Source organism: Equus asinus, chromosome X, assembly GCF_041296235.1.
Source record: "Equus asinus isolate D_3611 breed Donkey chromosome X, EquAss-T2T_v2, whole genome shotgun sequence".
Taxonomy (NCBI): Eukaryota; Metazoa; Chordata; class Mammalia; order Perissodactyla; family Equidae; genus Equus; species Equus asinus.
This window is the reverse complement of record NC_091820.1, coordinates 127,486,474-127,507,835: the sequence shown is the minus strand read 5'-3', so window position 1 is coordinate 127,507,835 and position 21,362 is coordinate 127,486,474. Positions and strand designations below refer to the sequence as shown.

The following is a 21,362-nucleotide window of genomic DNA, read 5'->3' as shown; positions in this document are numbered from 1 at the left end:
ACATTAAATTGTTTAATGAGCTAAATTGTCAGTAGACTATACAAAGCTCTTATTGTCACAATCATTGCCTTTTTTTTGCTGAAACTAATCAGAAGGTTAAAAAAAACACTTTCTGCATAGTCGAGGGATCTACAAAGGATTTCTTTGGGTGAATGTTAACAAGAAAGTTTGAGAATTTGGGGGACACTTGGAGTTATAGCTTTTTGAGAAGGTGAATTAAGATTTTCTTCCTGCTTTGCTTTGCTGATTGTAAATTCCCTATAGCAGACCTAGATTTTGGAGAACACATTATTGATCTCTCTTCCGTTGAGTTGCCGTTGGGGAAGACTTTAGTGAGAAAGTGACAGTTGAGAGATCTAAAGGGTGATTACAAGTTAAGAAGGTGACAAAGAGAGGGAAGAGTATTTTATGTGGAGGGAAGCAGTGGAGTAAAAGCCCTGGGGCAGGAAGGGGCCTGGGGCTCCATGGGATGGAAAGAAAGCCAATGGGCTGTAACAGAGAAAGCAAGCAGGAGAGGCTTGGGTCCCGACAAGGTTGGAGAAGTAGGAGGAAGAGACCTGACTCTGTGCCAGATCTTGCAGGTCAGAGTAAGGATTTTAGTTTTCAGTTTTGAGATCGGTGGGAAACCATTAAAGAGGGGACTGGAGGAACGATATGAGGCTTGTGTTGTATGAGGTTGTTGTCTGATCCTGGCTGGGTCAACTCTTAGAGTGCTGCGTTGCCTTCATTCTTGGCACTTAGCCGATTTGTATACTATAAGCTCCTTGAAGGCGGGGACCGTGTCTATTTTTAATTCATCATCTATCTCCATTGCCTTGCACACAGTAGGGGCTCAATAAACACTGGTTGAATGGATGTATCAACCATGTTAAGAGTTTTGCCTTGTGACCTGGTATTAGGCAAGGGTGTTGCTTTTTTTTTTATTAAGGTGAAATTCATATAACAAAATTAACCATTTTAAAGTGAATGATTCAGTGGCATTTAGTATATTCACATGTTGTGAAACCACCAACTATTACATTCTGTAACATTTTCATCACCCCAAAAGGAAACTCCATACCCATTATGCAGTTATTCCCCATTCTCCCTTCCCCCCAGGTCCTGGAAACCACCTATCTGCTTTCTGTTTTTGTGGAATTTCCTATTCTGAATATTTCATATATATAAATACAGTCATACACTATGTGGCCTTTTGTATCTGACTTCTTTCATTTAGCATAATGTTCTTGAGGTTCATTCATGTTGTAGCATGTATCAGCACTTCCTTCCTTTTTTATGCCTGAATAATATTCCATTGTATGGATATACTATATTTTGTTTATCCGTTCATCAGTTGATGGATATTTGGGTTGTTTCCACCTTTCAACTATTATAAATAGTGCTGCTATGAACATTAATGCACAAGTTTTTGTTTGAACACCTGTTTTCAGTTCTTTGGGGTATATACCTAGGAGTAAAATTGCTGGCTCTTGGTAATTCTTTGTTTAGCTTTTTGATGAACCACCAAACTGTTTTCCACAGAGGCTGAACTATTTTACATTCCTACCAGCAATGTACAAGGTTCCAGTTTCTTCACATTCTCACCAACACATTTTATTTTCTATTTCTTTTTTTTAATTCTGCCTATCCTAGGAGGATGTTACTTTTAAAATACATGAATGAAGCTCCCCTTATTTGCGGTAAATATTTCATTCTTTGATACCTCATCTCGCATTATAGCTCAACATTATGAAAAATTATAGTGAAGCTCAAAGACACGCTGAACTGAAATGGATTCTAAATCCGTAAAATCTATGTCTAACAGCATTCTGGTACATTGCCTTCTAAGAAAGGCTTGCAACTGTTAGAAGAACCCCACCTTTTCCTGTTACGCACCATTTTTAGAATCGAAGATGAGTACTAAAGGACTAATCTGACATCTAAAGAAGTTTCTTCCTTCTGAATGTATGTGTTGCTTAGAAACTCTTCTATTAGAGGTGTCTTTTGAGAGTTACATTGAGAATGACGAAGAACCCCCATGCAGTCTTAGAATGTTCTCATCACAGCTAATTTTCTTTTGATTTGATGACACGTTTGTATTTCTACCCTTTCCTTTCTGTTTGTCTTTATTTCTCACTTTTTTTAAAGCTTAGTTTTGCCCAACACCCGGGGAGGAGATGTACCTGCTTGCCTTTTGCCTAGGGCAGAGACTGTAGCAAATGGCTGGGAACCACACAGGGATGTAAACTGGACATCTTAAAGTATTCAAGGACACTGACTATAAGATTATTCCTGCCCATCCGCAGTCATCAGTCCACCATAAATGACCCTCATTAATAATGCTAAAAAATGCAAATATACTTTATTCTGTACCATCTGTATTCTGTTTGTTTCTGCCATTTTTCTACCTTAACTAGTGCTGTAATTATTTTCTGTTTGTCAATGTTTAGAAGATTTTACATCATATCTGAGTTTACAAAGTAGAGTAAGAATGGACTTGGAAATGTATTAACACGTTTGCATACACACATGCCTTTTATAATAATGTGAAGTAGAGTGAAATGCATTTCAATCAGGAGAATTGAGTCTTTGCAAACATTTAATTATCGAGTACCGGTCATGACTAATCTGCTTGTGTTCCACTGAGCAACAATTGCTTAATGCTACAACCACTGTGCTGTTTCATGATTTAGTTGAAAGCATTTTTCCTCTTCAAAGCTTGCCAGATATTTTTAATGTTGGCTGTAAATTCTTAGAATTGTTCTAGATACCCCCTATGTGTGCTTTGGAAATATCCCGTTGCTATTTTCAGCCATATACTTGAATAGAACCTCAAACTGTTTGTCCTACTTGGTAAAAAACAACAAAAAGTGTTTGATTTGGGGGTGGTGCGACCTTTATTGTGAATAGTATTTGTTTTGGAGAGGTCATACATTTTGACTGTTGTCTGCTCTAATCAAAATTCTTTCAAGTGGTGTTCTATCTGTGTATGTGTGTGTTTCATTTTATAGCAAAAACCTTTTGTACAAGTAAAGTTTGTAATTCTAAGTGATTCATTACTTTTTAAAATCGCCCTTATGGCAGTTAATTCTAACCTGTTTTGACTTGAAGTTGTTTGTACCTTGGGTGCTGAAACATAAGTTTCATTCTTTTTTATCAGAGGAATAAACTATTTCCTTTGGGTAATAGGCACATTTGAGAAGGCATTCATTTTTTCACATGTAAAGGTTACCATTAAATAAATTGACACTGTGGTGCTTTAAATGGCCGTCCTTAAAACCTGAAAGAGCCAATGTACCTTCTAGCGTACCAAAATTAGCGCCCTGAAGGCACTGAGCCCTTCCGTGGTCTTTGTAACTTTTCATGATGTTTCCTCTATCTCTCCCTCCTGGGGCTGGGCCCGTGATCCAGTGGTTAAGTTCCCACACTCTGCTTCAGCAGCCCAAGGTCCTGCGGTTCGGATCCTGGTCGCAGACCTACGTACCACTCATCAAGCCATGCTGTGGCAGCATCCCACATAGAACTAGAGCAACCTACAACTAGGATATACAAATATGTACGAGGGCTTTGAGGAGAAAAAAAAAAGAGGAAGATTGGCAACAGATGTGAGCTCAGGACCAATCTTTCTCACTGAAAAGCATACTTAAAAAAAAACTCTCTGTCTCCCTCCTATTCTACTTTGAAGCCTACAAATAAATTTCATCCTGAATACATTATCTTCTCATGTGTGTTGGTTTGTAAATTATTCTGTATCTTCAAACAGGTAATCTCTTCCCCACCATTGAATGGTTTTTTGTGTGTTTATTTTTTATGGTTCAGGCTGAAACAGGTAGCAAATGATACAACATCCAAAACCACATTTCAAGTTCACATTGGAAGTTTTATTGCTAGAAGGACATCTGACCCCAATTCCCCTTCATCCTCTAAGATCAGATTATTTAGTCAGTCTCTCTTCAACTTACCTGTGAAACGAATGTCAGGACTTCCTGAAGACATACACAGATCAATCGGTAGTAGAAGGCAGTGAGAACCAAGATCTCCTGGTTTCTTGCCTTTCATAATTAAGCCTTAGAAGCAAAAGCACCCACCTGAGATCATGGCCAAACTCTTAATTTTTCTTATTTATATTTGACATATAGGGAGAGAAATTGTCACCAGTTTAAGTTATCTCACCTCATACCCTTGAATGCTTTGCCAGTATAACTGATTGTGATGAGTTAAGAAATACATTAGGGTAGCATTGCCCTGCTGTGTCGTACAGAACATGATGTCACTGGATCTTCCTTGGGAGTGGGGAAAAAGAGTTCTTTGGGAAATGCTGACTTAGACAAGGATTAAGATGTTTCTTTATTTCAAGACTTTTTAGAGCTTTTATTACATCAATATACGTTGTGAATAAGCAGGAGGAGAGGTTACAGAAGCAACCTTCCCCCTATGAGGAACTTCATTATTAACTTGTTCTACGTAATGCAGTTTGGATAGCACTGAGTGATGTATTGTGATATTCTTGCCAGTCCATCTTATTGTGGCATTCCTAGTTGGCAATACTGAAAGGAATATTAAAATTTCAGAAACCAAACAATTTTTATTACACACAAGCCATAAATAATGCCATTAAGCCATAAATAAATTTATTTGATATGCTCATCTTCTATGCTTCAGTATACTGAAAGTTATACGTCAAACCCATTGTTGATTTCTAATATCTCTTTTAAGTGTGTTTTAGGATAATTACAAATAGATCAATGGTTAAATTTGTAGCAGCACCCCATCTATATAGTATGCAGCAGCTTTGAATCCAAAGCTTTGGGAGCAGAGAAGGGAGATTTAGAGACAATGTCAATCATTCTAGTACAGTTGTCAAGTGACCATGTGCTCTGCCATAAAGGGAGAAATGAATTCCTAATTTTATTCCCATGGTGCCACATCAACAATTCCAAAGGACTAATTGCTTTTGTTATGGACAACAGCCTCCAGGGGACTCCTTGAGTGACCCTCATTGTGGTCAAACATGCCACCTGATAGCCTCCCTGGCCAAGTCTAGTCCTCTTCATGTGCACCACACACTCTGTGCCAATGGGCTGTAACTCACCCTGCCCCTTTGTACCAGGGTGGCATCAGAATTGTCTGTGCCTTTTCTCTAGAGCCAGAAACTTTCTTACTTTAAACAAACCATTTACACCTAAATTATATTGAGACCATTTTCTAATTCTGTGCTGGCCCAGTTCCTGGGGTTTTAATATTCACATAGTTGGTGTGTGTAAGCCTCATCCTCTTCTCACCTGAATGACCTTTAGAGTCCTTTGAAGTGATCTTTGGGTGTTTTGTTAACCCTACTGTAAGCAGTCTTGAAAGTCATGTGACCCTATTTTACTGTTAAGGAAATTGAGGCTTAACTGACTAAGGCCGTAGATATCAATAGTATTTCCTAGGGTCATTTCTTTATTGCTTCTCCTGTTCCCTCTAAACCTTGCCCTAAAAGCCTTCGCCTATAGGGAGGATGCTTTTATCAAAAAGAGACATTTATTTTATTTTCTTTTTTAAGCTTGGCCCTGAGCTAACATCTGTTGCCAATCTTTTTTTTTCCCCCTTTTTCTTCTCCCCAAAGCCCCCAGTACATAGTTGTATATTCTAGTTGTGAGTGCCTCTGGCTGTGCCATGTGGGACACCGCCTCAGCATGGCTTGATGAGCAGTGCCATGTCCATGCCCAGTATCTGAACTGGCGAAACCCTGGGCCCCTGAAGCAGAGGCACTTGGGCACGGGGCTGGCCCCAAAACACAGACTTTCTTTAAGACAACTTGAGCCAATAAGTTGGCCATGATATTGTGGTTGAATGGAAGGCTAGAAATGTTTACTGAAGAAGTGACTATCTTCTGTGAGGCTAGAATCACAACTCACAGCCCCTCCCCTTGTTTTCTTTGGTTATCCAACTCAGCCATGCTCCACAATGAAAACTTGTTTTTTACCTACCTCTTTTGTTGGGGATGTTAAAAAATAAGTATAGCTTGGATGTTCTGTTTAAACTAACTGCATTTATAACTTGGACATTTTTTTCTAGCTAGTTTGCTTTCTGTGTGATATTTAACAATACCAGGGGTAAAGATGTATTCATTAGTTTCACTGGACACACTCCAGCGTATATTTGAACTACTGGACCTTTCTAGGAAAGTTATTATCACTTTTATAATAATGATGCTATCATTGAAATGGGAGATGAAACCCTGTTCGGGATATCAGACACTTCTTTTACAGTGTATTTTTTTTGCTGTAGCCAGAGTTTATCTCTTCTTATACTGTAATAAAAATTCTTTGGTTACGTAGAAAGGGATTTTTGGATGAGAATTTCTCTTCTAGGTAATGATATTGGTAAAGGCATTTTTCACCCTAAGGTATCGAGTGGTTCTTTACCTTGCCATTGTTAGGTATTATTGTTTGCTGCCCTGATAAAACTTTCTTACCTATGAGATCTCTAAAAAGTGAGGAAAGAGCCAGCCCTAGTGGTGTAGTGGTTAAGATGCAGTGCTCTCACTGCTGCAGCCCAGGTTTATTTCCACTCGTGGGGCCATACCACCCATCTGTCTGTTGTCATACTGTGGCAGCAGCTCTCATAGAAAACTAAACTAACAACTAGGATACATAACCATGTGCTGAAGCTTTAAAAAAAAAAAAAAGAAAAGTGAGGAAAATCTGGGGCTGGCCCCGTGGCCGAGTGGTTAAGTTCGCGCACTCCGCTGCAGGCGGCCCAGTGTTTCGTTGGTTCGAATCCTGGGCGCGGACATGACACTGCTCATCAAAGCACGCTGAGGCAGCATCCCACATGCCACAACTAGAAGGACCCACAACGAAGAATATACAACTATGTACCGGGGAGCTTTGGGGAGAAAAAGGAAAAAAATAAAATAAAATAAAATCTTTAAAAAAAAAAAAAAAAGTGAGGAAAATCTTCCAACCCTAAGGAACTCCTGCACGAAAAATATCTGCTTAGGCCTTATGTATATTTTGGTACACATATTTGAAGCTTCAGTGTACAATATTACAGTCACTCTTTTACAATTGGGGGGGTACTTATTTCATCATAGCGAATACCTAGATTATCTCTTCCTCTTATACTATTTTTTAATTTTTTTTTTTGAGGAAGATTAGCCCTGAGCTAACATCTGCGACCAATCCTCCTCTTTTTGCTGAGGAATCAAGTGGCCCTGAGCTAACATCTATGCTCGTCTTCCTCTATCCTCTTAACCTGCCTAAAACCAAAAGTTCAATTGAACTTTCCTCGAAAGTTCGATTTTTAGTTCCACTTCTTATCACAGTCCATTTATTGTAGGCATGAGTTAGAAAAGAACTTTACAAGATGAGAAAATACTATGTGTGACAAAATACTAATATTTTAAAAATGAAACTTTAAAATCAAAAGTTACAAAGGCAAATCAGGTCTTTGGAGAAGAGTAACAAAACAGATGTCAAATGGTTGTAATAATGGAGGTCAGGGCACCAGAGAACTGCCTTGAAGTCTTAAGGAACAGACCAGTCTTCTGGTGCTTCCTTTGCCACCTCCCTTGCACTTACACACACTTTCAAGGCACAATTGGCTGTCTTCCCAAATTCTGGAGAAGTTTCCAGGGATCACAGGAGTTGGTACAAATTGCTTGATAATCTGCAGCGTTCTCTCTAGGATTTAGCTGCCATTGTGTTAGCAAATTTTCACATGTTGGTAGGCAGATGGTCCCACCTTTACCCTCGCACCTCTGAGGTTTGTGATCTGTATTCTATTCTGTTCTTTTTTCAGCCAGGTGGGGCTTTGAGGTCCTGGGGGCTTTTTTATACTTGCTTTCTATTTGCATGTATGTTTTTATCCATTTCCTGAGGGCTATGGTAAATGCTTAGCTGACTTGTCAGTCAGCCTCCCTGTTCCTATCCTTAGAAGTTATGTATCTCCCTATTTAGATTTTTAAAGTTTGTTTAGTGTTGGGAATGCAAGGTGGTGGTGTAGATGTGGGTAGTGAAAGTGGAAAGTAACTTCTCAGACATTGTAGAACTGAGGCCTCAGTTCATTTCTAGTTAAGTTTGTGTGTGTAATACCATCAGGCTCTGGGTTAGGAGAAATACTGGTAACAAGGAAAGTGGAGTTGCTGAGCCCCAGCCCCAACTTAAAGAAACTCATGTTGCTTTCTATAAATGGAAGAATCTCTGAATCATTAAAAAAAATTTTCTGTTAGAATCTTGAATCACTAAATGCTTACTACATTTTTGATCTATCGACTCTTTTTTAGCCATCCTGTAAAAGAGCTGTATTTCAGTTTTAGAGCCACATTTCTGTAGCCCTGAGGTCCTTGGAGTGAGGGCATGGTGGGCGAAGGGGAACAGATTGGGAATCCTTGGAAGTGATTGTCCTGGTGAAATGAAACTGCTCAGTGGATCACATTTAGATAATGAAAGTCTAACTCTGAGCTTCCAACACGGTCACTGCTTTTTCCTAAGCATTGTGCTTGCTGATTTAGGTGTTTGTTTTTGTTGGGCTTAATGTCCATTTCCTAAAGCAGTTTCTATTCAATTAAATGTGTTGCCATCCCGTGATATCTAATTAGGGATAATCTTTGGGTCTAGGGATTTACTTTGAATATTCGATTGTCTTTTGATCAGGTGTTTGAGAGTTTCAGTTAATATGACCATAATTAAGCTTTAAAGGCAAGAAGACAAAATCTCTTGTCTTGGTCTTGCTTCTCTACCTCTGGCAAAGGAGGGAGAGAGAGCTTAATCACTTAAGAAGATGCGATAAAAGCAAAATCTGAAAATTGTGATTTTAAGTCTCATTTTAGACTTATGACTGTAAATTACACATCAAGATTATTCTTCTTGGCTTGTTATAATGGAATGGGCTTGGAAACCTCAGCAATTTGACCTCTGAATACATTACAGCAATCTTAACCAAGAAGCTTAATACACTGGGAATGTTTCCTAGTGCTGTTAGTGCTCTCCTCCCTGCACCCTGCCCCTCCAAGCCTAGTGCAGAAATGCTGACTTTTGGGAGCATTTTAATAGATGCCTGAAATTTGAATGAAATGCTCTTTCTTTCAGTTTTGAGTTCATTTGGCCTTTTTAAGACTGATTATGCTGTTCAAAATACTTGTGCTTCAGAGAAGAAAATAGCTTTGGGGCTGGGGCATGGAAAACAGTTTTAAATCATTGCCAAATTTTCAGATTTTTAATAAGGACTTTTCATTTTACGTAAATACTTAATATTTGCTTTAGTAACTCACAAAGAGCAGTCTGATTACCAATAAAAATAATTCCGTGATTGCCAATGGATGGCATCAGTGATGATTTGCTGATAACCTGAGTAGCTTTGCATTATATCAGGGCCTGTAATTTTCTTTATCAATGATCTGAGTAATTGATGGGAATTAACCACATGCAAAATAATATTGAAGGAGAATCTCATTTTGTGAGCAGCTTAAAATGGTTGGAGGGCACAGTGTTTGAGGGTTATTTGTATTTTTATCTTTTGAAAAGCAAATTGTTTAAATTATTTTAATTACTTAAAGAAAAAGTGTAGGATTATGGCTGGTATACTAAAAACTTGTAAGATGTTAGTTAAGGGCAATCACTAAATCAGAGATGGGGATTCTGTAGCAGTTTTCTCAACCCTGGCTGCAAATTAGAATTGTCACCTGGGGGGCTTCCAGAAAAATTAAATATTAAAGACTCAGGCATTGGTATTATGTTTAAAGCCAAAGTATGGCCAGAATCAAAAACGTCTGATCTATGACTAAGTGATAAATTTAAGTCGGCCAACACCTGGAAAAGATGGAGATGTGAGCTGTATTTCAGATCCTGTACCAAGTTTTATAGTGACAGTCTTGTATTGAGGTCTCTATTTTCTCTCAGTTTTTAAGTGAGTCACTAGTCTAGAGGCAGTCAGGAAACAAATTATACTTCCAACAGCTTTCTATGTTTTATGACTAGCAAAGGCATAGGATTATAAGATTGTACTAGTTGAGTAACAGTACCCTTTTACTCTGATTTTTATTGAGTGACTATGTTTTGGTATAAATTCCGTGCTTTATTTATTTATTTATTTATTTTAGAAAATTCAGTTTATACAATGGAGGTGTAAATCAAGAATACAAAAGAGTGATTTTTATCTTGAAGAAAATTAAATTGTTTTCTCTGTTAATTCCTATATTATAAATATACTTTTTAATGTGTTTTTATTCTGTTTATTGTAGTCGTTAAAATAGAATTGGTGCCAACATATTTCAGTTTTAAGAAATGCTGTTCCTAAGAATATTTGGAAGGAAAACAGTTTAACACAGGATGGACTCTTATTGAATTAAAATTCATTATGAGGTGGCAGGAAATCATACATTCCCGCTCTGGACTACATTGTGTGCCATCTCCGTGGGAAATGTTCTTGTGATTCCTACTTGGAGTTTCTCTGCCTTGGCTAAGGCACCAATGTTATTCAAAATCACAGGAAGTAAAACCCCTGTTTTAACACTCTACATTGGCAACAAGTAGAAAATTACAGCGAATTTACACACAAGTTCAGCATTGCCATTTTTATGCAAACCAAACAAGGTTATATAGTTAGAGCACATTCCACTAGAAATAGCATGTTCATCAGATTTTAGGGTAAACAGGCGTAGAAAAGTCATCTGTTTCACCCCACCCCACCCACACCCCCAGTTCTCAGGCACCTCCCAAACAAAACCTGCCTGGGCTGAGAAGACTGCCCTTTTTTGAAAAATCCTCAGGAGTGGACGTTCTATAAATTCTCTCAGGCTCCTATTTCATCATCTAACAGTTATCACTGCTGGGATCTCTCTCTCCTCCACCCCAACTTGCACAGCAATTTCAATCCATTTTCTCCAATTTAATGGAGATAGAGGTCACTTAGGCTTTATTCGAAAGAGATCAGAGAGATAATGTATGGGGAAAGCTCTTAGTAAAACTGTAAATGCTATTCAAATGTAGGGAATTCATAAAAATATCATGTGCCTGAAAAATTGCATGATACTTGTTCCTTTCTTTTGTTCTCTGAAATACTGTTACCTGCCAGGGAAGAAAGTTGAAGACAATTCAGAATTGGGGAAGTAATGGTTCAGTTTTGTTTTAAGTTAATCAGTGACCACTCTTAACTGAGGGGAACAATCTGTATTGGCAGAGCTGCTTCACTGACCCTTTACCTCTTTTTCTTTTCCTCTTCCCCCTTTCCATTGGTAGAATGATCTGAGAATTGGCATAAGAGCTAGCTCTTCCTTATTTACTCTAGAGCCACTTCTTGCTTGTGTGAAAAACTAAACAACCATGTGACTATTAAATTAAAGGTTGTAAATTACAGGGTGTATATAGACTCGACAATTTCTATAGTTCAAATTGGTACGTTATACGGTTCAGGTCTCTTGCAGAGACTATGGTGAGGCTGTAACTTGCAACAGAAGGTGAGGGTAGGGGTAAAGCAGAATAAACTATTCTTTTAGCAGGTTTGTTCACTTTGAGTTTACGTTTTGCAGAATGGAAAATTTTGTACTTTTATCAGTAGGCTGTGTCAGACCCTGTATGTTACAGTTACAAACAAAGAAGTCAGTCCCTACAAAATCTATGTAGCTACGATTCCGGTAAAAGTACTGTTTACTGGTTTCCAGGAACTGTTTGAAAATTTACCTGGTAATCACTGACTCTTAGCATGCAAAGGACGTTGTACAATCAGTTGTTCTAATGCCCTATCTTTAAGCCAGTGGGTAAATAGCTAAGCCGTCCAGCACTGATACTTGTTGACTTTTTCCAGGTTGCTGTGGATAGAGATTCCCATAAGCTCCCTTAACCCATGCCAGGGTAGATTTCCAGAAGTTACCCTTTATATACAGCCTAAATCTCTCCTACTTCAATTTATCCCAATTACTTTTTGATTGATTCCCTACAGATTTTGAAGGCAATATCCCACTAAATAATAAGTTTAAATGAAAGTGGTGAGGCAAGAGGTCTTATCTGTATTTTGGGATGATTTTTGTTTCTTTTAACTAAAAAACCACTTTCCCTATAAAATCTATATGAGGTACAAAAACTCAGACTAGAATACACCCAAATATAGATATTTGGAGAATTTTGAAAGCTCTAAGTAGTCTTGCTTAAAATGATTATTTTGGGGGTAGAGATTTACATCTTTGACCTTTAAATAAATCATTGAAAGGAAGGAAAATCTTTGGCTACATACTTTAAAACATTTTAGGTTGGGGAAATATCTTTTTAAAAAGGAATGAAATATATAAGTGGATTTTGATTTCTGTCATATGGTCATCTCAAACATGATGATATAGTACCATCAAAGGAGACTATCCCAACTTTATATAAAAAAGTATATTATCCTGATTTAAGAAAACAGTGTAGCCTCAGTGAAATAAAAGGGTGAGGTAAAGTGGAGCTCAACCTTGGAACTTCTAGATTCAGTGAACCTACTTTTTAAAAATGTAAAAGTGACATTAGCGATATATTGTATGAAATGAGATTTTTTGATAATAGGCTCTGAGAGATCACAAAGGAATGTCTTTCCTGAAAAGCCAGAGAATTACAACATTTCTTTGTAGATGTAGTTAATCATTCCATTAATAGAGGCAGCCATTCTGTTTCTAAATACTTATAAGTAGTTATTTTGTGTTTAGAAGTAATTGGCATTCTGCTTTCTGCTGTCTGGTAAGGTAATTGACAAGGTTGTCCTCAATAGTTGTTGTATAATAAATTAAATATTCCAAGTCTGACCTTTCTTAAGTTAGTGTGTTGCTGTGATGGTAATGGTTGAGATTCTGTGGATGAAAGAAAAATGATTGGCAGTAACAATATTGTTTCTCCAGCATACTTTTTTTTCAGTTATTTTATTGAGGTTATAATGGTTTATAACAATGTATAATATCAGGTGTATATTATTATTTATCAGTTTCTGTATAGACTGCGTCGTGTTCGCCACCAATAGTCTAATTTTTATCCATCACCATACATATGTGCCCCTTTACCCCTTTCGCCCACCCCCCCAACCCCCTTCCCCTCTGGTAACCACTAATTTGTTCTCTTTATCCAGGGTACTTTTCCTTAATTTACACATTTTAGAATTGCAGTGTTGGCCTCAGAACAGTTGGCTCAAGCAGCACTTTTACTTACCTGCCCTAAGTCAGCAACACAGAGCTTAGTGGAGTTTGAATTTTCTAACAAGGTTTTCTCCTCTCCCTATTACTCTCTCTGTAGACTATAGCCAAACATGCTTAGACAAGAATTCTGAGCTTGCTAGAAGCATGGAAAAATGTGATGAAAAACTGACTTTTTCCCTCTTTTTCTTGGTCAGTGTGCTGGAGAAGAGAAACGAGTTGGTACACGCACAGTGTTTGTTGGCCATCATCCAGTTTCAGAAACAGAAACTTATGTTGCACAAAAATTTTGTGATAATAGAATAGTCTCATCTAAGGTAAGTTGTTTTTTAACTCAATAGATGTTTATATGGTGAACCAGAGAATGCACTTATTTGTCTTTATGCTTCTGAGGAAGCTGGTACATTTATATATGTATACATAGATGTGCACTTGTACCAATCATATACCAACTGTGGTAATTACTCCACTGAAAGGCTGTTTTTTTTAAAGCATCACTTTGTCTTGTTATAGTTGAAAGATCATTCACTTGCCTTCTATTATGATTCACAGTACCTGTTGATTATATGTATTACTTTAAGCCTTAAAATGTTCTAAAAGTAGAAATTATTTACCTACCCAAAGCTTCCTGAAGTACCCTTAAGTGGATGGACAAGCTTGTAAATAATTTAAATTCTTTTGGAGGGTGCTATTCAAGAATGATGTTTGTACCTCTTTCTCCTCCATTGTGGAGCTTCTCAAGTACACTCCTGGGTCCTAACGGGTGCATTCTGCTCGGTACACTGAACAGTTAAGAGTTCAATCACTGTAGCTGTGCCACCATTTGAATAATCATCTTACTTCAGCATAGTGTAGTGCTAAGAGCAGTGGCCTGAGAGTCTGAAGACCTGTGTTTAGATCCTGGCCTGACCACTTATTAGCTATGTGACATTGGCCAAATTAATCTCTGAGTCTGAATGTCTTCATCAGTGAAGTGGAACTGATGTTCCATATGTGAAAGTACTCTTTATAGTCCCTAGTACCCAGTAGTCATCATTCTACAAGTATTACTTTGCTAACCTTTACCTTTGGCTGACAAGGTTGGGTGCCAGGTGCTAGAGGGCTGGCCCACTGCCGTCTCTTGTAGCTTGGCACAGATCTTGATAGTTTTCCTCGCTGTCTCATGCAGCCTGGCAAGGCAGATCTAAGACGTTGGTGACAATTGGTTCACTGCGTGTTTGTAAACACCTAGGACCTGAAACATAAAACTAGGCCCTTCCTTAAAAAATTTTTTTTGTTTTCAGAAATACATGTGATTTCTCTTTGGGTAGTGATGTAGTACAGATTATGCTTAGCTAGGAGATGGACAGAGTAAGTGAAAACTGCGTTGCCTAATGAGCAGAGTTATTGGCCTGTAGAACGCTCTGAGTACATTTGGATTAAATGTCTGTTTCTTGTTAATCTTTAAACTTATGGCAGAAAATTTATCATCAGACAGAAGTTTCCATACCTGTGCCTAAGATAATGAATAGTTCTTTCACTGAAAATTGTGACTCACCCTGTAGTATCCAAGAAAACAATCCGTTCTAGTCTCTTAACTCAGAATCCTAGACTTGTAGAGCTGAAAGATCCTAAGAGGTCTTCTTGTTCAACTCACCGGCTTTGCAGATGGAGAAAGCAAACCCAGAGAAATTAAGTTAGTGACATGGTCGCCAAGCAGAGTTATTGATAAAGCCACAAGCAGAACTGCTTTATAAGGTCTAGTGGCTCTAAAGAAAGATACCTTTTCATATCATTGTGCTATTTGGGCTCCTTCCTCAGTGTTCTCTCTCCTTTTACATCAAGTGAAATATAAAATATTTCCTAAGGAATTATTATTTCCCATAGTGTTTTATGTGGAAGATAATAAAATGACACACTGATGGTAAGGTGGCTTTTCATTGAACTAGTGATAATCATTTTGTTGTGATATACTTTGTGTTTTCACATTTTAAAAGAATGTATAAGACTCAGTTTAATTCTCAACTCTTTGTATTTAGTAAAATATTTTTCATATTTTATATAGCTTCAGTTTTGCCAGCACGCAAAACAATGCAATAGGATATTGTTTAAAATAGTCAGGAGCTTATGGGGCAAATAAAGATTGTTTTTAAACAGATTTGCATATATGTCTATGTATATGTTCTAGGAACCAAAATAAAGAAGAGAACATGTCTGCATTGATGGACTTAGCACATCTCTTTTTTTCTCTGTAAATATTATATGTTTACACTTTTTCTAGTTAACTGCTTATTAACCTACTTTTTTATAAAAGCTCTAGAACAGAAAAAGAGGAACTGACAGTATACTATTAACTTTAGAAAAAGAGTAAAATCTTAATACGATGAATTCTTGTAAGAGGATAGCATACAGTGTAGTAGTAAAGAGCTTCATCTTGGTAGACAGGGAACCTGGGTTTAAGGTTAAAGTAAATCATTTGACCTCCCTGTGACTTACTTTTCTTATCTGTAAAATGGGGATATCAACAGTGATTACTTCATGGGACTGTGGTAAGGATGAAATAATCCACAGAAGACATTTAAGCACTGTGCTTGGCAGGCAGTAACAACTCAGTAAATGGTAGCTGCTATTGTTGTTTATGGTTCTGTGATTATTATTATTACAGTCCTGAGCAGTACCATTGATTTCCTCAGTCTCACATGTTTTGAACGTGTGGAGTGATCTCTTAAAAGGAGGCCTTTTGTCCATTCTGGAGAAAACAACAGTTTTATAATTTGACTTTTTCTTCCTCACATTGTCTTTTGGCTGTTCATATTTGCACCAGGATCTTTTAATTGAAGAAATGTACAATTTATAGAATGTTAGTTGCCTGCGAGCTTTATAGCAAGTGTTGATTTCCTTTCTCAAGCTTTCAGTAATAAAAATAACTTTCTCTTAATTGAGTGTTTTTTGCTTGTTTGTTTACAAATGTCATCAGTAATGTCAGTGTAACACTGGGAATAAGTCTTGTTGTGTAGGGAACACTGAAGATAAACACTTTGACCTACTTTAAATTTTACTTATAAAATTAGTGTTCTGTTCTTCTTTGAAGCACAAATACTTTCTTTAGAAAAACTTGTTTTTTGCAGCCTCCTTATTTTAATGCTGCATGGACCTTTGGGAATTTCCAGCATTTTGTAGCTGGTAGGAAACTTGGAAATCCCTTTGTGTCGCTAAAGGAGCATGGATTGCATCCTGCTAGGATTAGGATCTTTAGCTTCCATGTTATTTCTCTTTTCTACATTTTTTCCCCTTTAAAAATCCTGAGCTTCATCTAGAAGCCCGTTCAGTGGGATAAGAATCAGTGAGCTCCGCCTAACTCCTTGAAGGTATGCCCGCTGTTAAACTTAGTACTCCTTTGTGAAAGAACTTCTTGGATTGAAATTGCAAGCCTAAAATTACACTACCATTTCCCCTCATTTTAAAAATCAGACTCATCAGTAGAATTTATTAGACATTTCTTTGTCTGAGTCTTTTTAGCTAAACTTACTAAATCCTAATGCAGAAATGTCCTGGTAACTCTTTTTCTCTTCTGAATTTGTGGTGGAAAGAGTGATACTTAAAAAAAGAGAAAGTTCTGCTTGACATTGGTGATGAAAATTAAAGTAACCTGCTGTGATGCTCAAAATTGGATTTAATGCCTACATCAAGGACAGTTGATAATAAAATGGATACAGTAATTTAGCCAAGTGAATAGTTACTCAAGCTAGAGCTCTGCTTATTTACAACTGGGTGCTTATTTACAACTAATCTTAAAGTATGGTTATTTTGTTCCATGGAATGGAAATCCTAGTGGTAGAAAAGTCAGTGTTCCTTCTGATAGCTCATTCACAACTGGCTGTTAACTTTAATAGCTATTTTAAATAGTGACTACTTCATTTTTTAACTGTTCCGCTTTCTCTTATGATATACAGACACGTTAGATCAAGTTCTTTGGAGCTTTAGCTTCCCCATCAGCATTTTTAATACTAAATTGAAAAGTTTTTGAACTTTGGGTAAAAACGAATAATATAATTGAAATAATAGAATCTCAAAGCTGAGATTCACTTCAACCTCCCTCTTTCGAATTAGGAAAGTTGTTTATCAAAGTTATAAGATTTTGGTTTCAAATTAAATTAGGTGGTAGATGTTTGAGAGGGTGACCCATAATTTTTTCACATAATTGCATCTTTAGGGTCACATTTTTGTGTACCAATCATTTCATTCACTACAGAGCAGATGTAAAATGCGTTGTATGTATTTAGGAAGCTGGCATTTTCCTGTAGAAACTGTTTTTAAACATGTTCTAAATATTGGGTTGCTTTTTAAGTTTATAGTTGCATGTTAAGATAGTATCAAAGGGACCGGCCTGGTGGCACAGTGGTTAAGTGCGCACATTCCGCTTCGGCGGTCCGGGGTTTGCTGGTTCGGATCCCAGGTGCGGACATGGCACTGCATCGCAAGCCATGCTGTGTTAGGCGTCCCACGTATGAAATAGAGGAAGATGGGCATGGATGTTAGCTCAGGGCCAGCCTTCCTCAGCAAAAAGAGGAGGATTGGCAGTAGTTAGCTCAGGGCTAATCTTCCTCAAAAAAAAAGAAGACAGTATGAAAGATCCACTTACTGACTTCTCTGAGCAATAACTTAACTTATGGCCCAAAAATCTCCATTCTTATCATTGTGTATGAAACAAATGCTATAAACATTTTCTTCCTGTGAATTAACATTGTTTTTGGTTTGTAGCAACTGACTAAGTCTGAGCTTTTTAGGTAAACAAGTCAATTTGAATAACTTGGTACATATGGCTTTAATTCAGTTTCAATTTTAATTAGAAAACTCTAAAAAAGTAGACTTCTCTTGATCTGCATTGAAATAATGTATGCTACATTACATTGTATTATAATAAAGAGATGAGAAACTTAATTTGCTTTTTATTTAAAGCAGTGGAGTAAATGGCTAACACACAAGTTTTAATCAAGATTTCCTGTGTGCATTCTATATGCCAAACACCATGCTAGGCACCTGTGGTAAGGGGGTTTATGATATGCTCCCTGACCTCTTAATAGCTCATGACCTGATTATAGGACAGAAGAGGGCATATAGCAATAGTTTCCTGTAAAGAGAATACCCAGAGTTCCTCAAAGGAGCAGTTCATTTAGTAAGTTAAAATAGTGGTAAGTGAACAGTGGGGACCTAGAAACAACAACAAAAATGTTCCCTTTTCATGTGTTAACACCCCACAGGACTCTAACAGTCCCTAATGTTTGCTTATTTAATTAAAAATCCTTTAGTTAGAGAACAGAAGGTCAACATGCTAGAAGCTCAGCTGTTAACCTGTTGTTGGAGTGTAGCTTATTGTTTCAGAAAATTGATCTCAAGTAACTGTGACAGTTAAGTGCTGATGTGGCCTACCTCAGCTTCAAAGTGACTGTATCAGTGGTTCTGATGCCTTTTATTTTTTATCGCAAGCTGCTTTGGGAATCTGATGAAAAGTGTGAACTCTCTTCTCCCAAATGATGCACATCCACACACTATTCTGCACTGCATTTTGAAGGGGCTTCCCTGAGGCATTTCCTTGAACCCTGGGGAAAGAACCTTCTAGGTTGCCTGTTGGTTATAATGCAGCAGCTTCACTGAATATGTTTGCTTCCGTTCACCTTCATTTTCTTGAGATTCCCCAAACCTAAAGCCCATAAGCCTCTTATAGAGAGGTTAGTATTTTCATGTGTTGCTTTGACGAGAATCTGCTCTGAGAAATGCGTCCTTAGGTGATTTCGTCATTATGCGAACATCATAGAGTGTACTGAAGGGGAACAAAATTTGCCACCCCAAAATATATCTCTTTAACATGAGGATTATTTTAGGCTGATTAGTTTTAGGAAACAAAAGATTCAAAGTCATTTTTTGTTACCTCCCCCTTAACTGCCTAAAAGAATTCAGATTAAAAAACCTGTCTCAGGAAGTGAGCTGTCTCCTTAGCATAACTTGCACTAAGTGGTAGACAGGGAGGAACCTAGAAAAGCCTGTTTGTTGGGCTCTCCTCTGTGTTCTTCTGTGCCTGTGTGGCCAAACATTTGTTTTCCAAGTGCTTGCTCCCTTTAACCTACCTGTGAATTGCCTTCCTTCCCTTGGAAGTCCTTGACTCTCTCACCCCTGGCATCTTCCTTTGGCTTTAGCTGAGGATGGTATTTAAGGTGAGGGCTTTGGCCATTATGGTGAGTTACTTGGTTTTCCTGGGTTTCTCCTAGGTATAATATTATTAAACTTCTGTTTGTTTTTCTCCAGTTAATCTGTCTTACGTCAATTTAATTCAGCCAGAAAAACCTAGAAGGGTAGAGGAAAATTTCTTCTTACTTTATGATACACAAACCTAGATGATATAGCCTACTATACACCTAGGCTATACAGTACTCATCTTATGGAACCACCATCATATGTGGTCTGTCATTGACCAAAACGTCATTATGTGGTGCATGACTGTAGTAAATTCCCATATACTATATCATGCTCTGTGACTTTGGCTTTTCAGTCACCTTACCTAACTTAATGGATATTTTCTCACATTATGGAGATAAGTGAGGTGGAGACATTTAAGTGTAGATTTAGATCTTTAGGTTAAGAAACAGTTCTTTCTTTCTGGTTTCTGTTCTTCTTTGTTAAGACATCTAGAGGGGCTGGCCCTGTGGCCGAGTGGTTAAGTTCGCGCGCTCCGCTGTAGGCGGCCTGGTGTTTCGTTGGTTCGAATCCTGGGCGCAGACATGGCACTGCTCATCAGACCACACTGAGGCAGCATCCCACATGCCACAACTAGAAGGACCCACAACGAAGAGTATACAACTATGTACCGGGGGGCTTTGGGGAGAAAAAGGAAAAAAATAAAATAAAATAAAATCTTTTAAAAAAAAAAAAGATCTAGAAAATCCAACTTCCGGTGATTTTTAAATGACCTAATCCTTGAGCTTAAGGTGTCAGTGAGAAAGTCTGTGCGATTTGACAATTGGCCTAGGAGTTCTCTCCTCCTGCTCGTGTGCAATTTAGCATTGCAACCTTTATTTATTACAAGTTACCAAAGCCCAGGCTGGTATAGTGTTGCTTGAAGTGAAAGCCCTCTATGCCCCCGGGTTACGTATATACCTCAGCTGTCATGGAAGTGGGAGATAACTGGGAGGACAGAGCTATATCTGTGATGATGGTGACGAGTCCAGAGGTTAGCTGAGCCAGAGGAGTTTGTTCATTCATTCATCCAACTAATTTATGGAGTTCTGCTTTGTGTCAGGCAGTCTGCTGTGTGCTGGGGAAAAAGAAATAAGGTGAAAAGCCTGCCCTTATAGAACCCGTTGTCTGTGGAGGGAGAAATTTCAATTAAAAATGCACACATATAAAGTTATTCTCTGTAATGTGTGTTGACAAGGAAGTAGAGGATGCTATGAAAGCATATAACAAGGAACTTAATTTAGATTGGGTCAGGGAAAGCAAAGGGATGGGACTAGATGGCCCAACTGTAATGCTGAAAGTGACTTCATTCCTGAAAAAAGTGTTTATATACTATACCTCTAAGTATATGCTTTTTTGTATGTTTGAGGGTTTGGATTTTAACATGATTTCAAAGTGGTGTGATAATCTGGACCCATGTGAGTCATTATTTTTAGAATTTTTCAAGTTTCCTTTCTAATAATCTTTTTGATTTCTTCCTCCCTTACAGTATACACTTTGGAATTTCCTCCCAAAGAATCTGTTTGAACAGTTTAGAAGAATTGCGAATTTTTATTTTCTCATCATTTTCCTTGTACAGGTAAGACCTCCATAAACAGCCATTCCACTTTAAGAAACTTAATGGCTTCAAACAAATTTTCAATCCATTTCTAACCTTAAAATGCCCTCTGATTAAAAAGATGCTTCAGGGCTTATTATAACACAACTTTTTAAAGTACTGATATTACATTTTAAGATTATATGATTTTATTTTTTTATATTTTTTATTTTTTGGTGAGGAAGATTCGCTCTGAGCTAACATCTCTTGCCAATCTTCCTGTTTTTTGGCTTGAGGAAAATTAGCCCTGACCTAAGATCTGTGCCAGTCTTCCTCTATTTTGTATTTGGGTCGCTGCCACAACATGGCTTGACAAGTGGTGCAGGTCTGTGCCTGGGATCCAAATCCACAAACCCAAGGTGGAGTGGGCCTGACTTAACCACTACAGCGTGGAGCCCCCCCTGGATTTTATTTATTTATGTATATATATATATATTT

General features: G+C 37.7%; 1 protein-coding gene across 6 annotated transcripts in view; it reads left to right on the top strand.

The window, feature by feature from the left end:
- The window catches only part of ATP11C (ATPase phospholipid transporting 11C), a 177,368-nt gene that overhangs the window by 62,357 nt on the left and 93,649 nt on the right, over positions 1-21,362 (top strand). For all 6 annotated transcript variants that reach the window (XM_044763022.2, XM_044763024.2, XM_044763023.2 and 3 more), the window contains exons 2-3: positions 13,315-13,434; positions 20,817-20,906. In XM_044763022.2, coding sequence (XP_044618957.1) covers positions 13,315-13,434; positions 20,817-20,906 — 210 coding nt within the window. The remainder of the gene's footprint in view (positions 1-13,314; positions 13,435-20,816; positions 20,907-21,362) is intronic.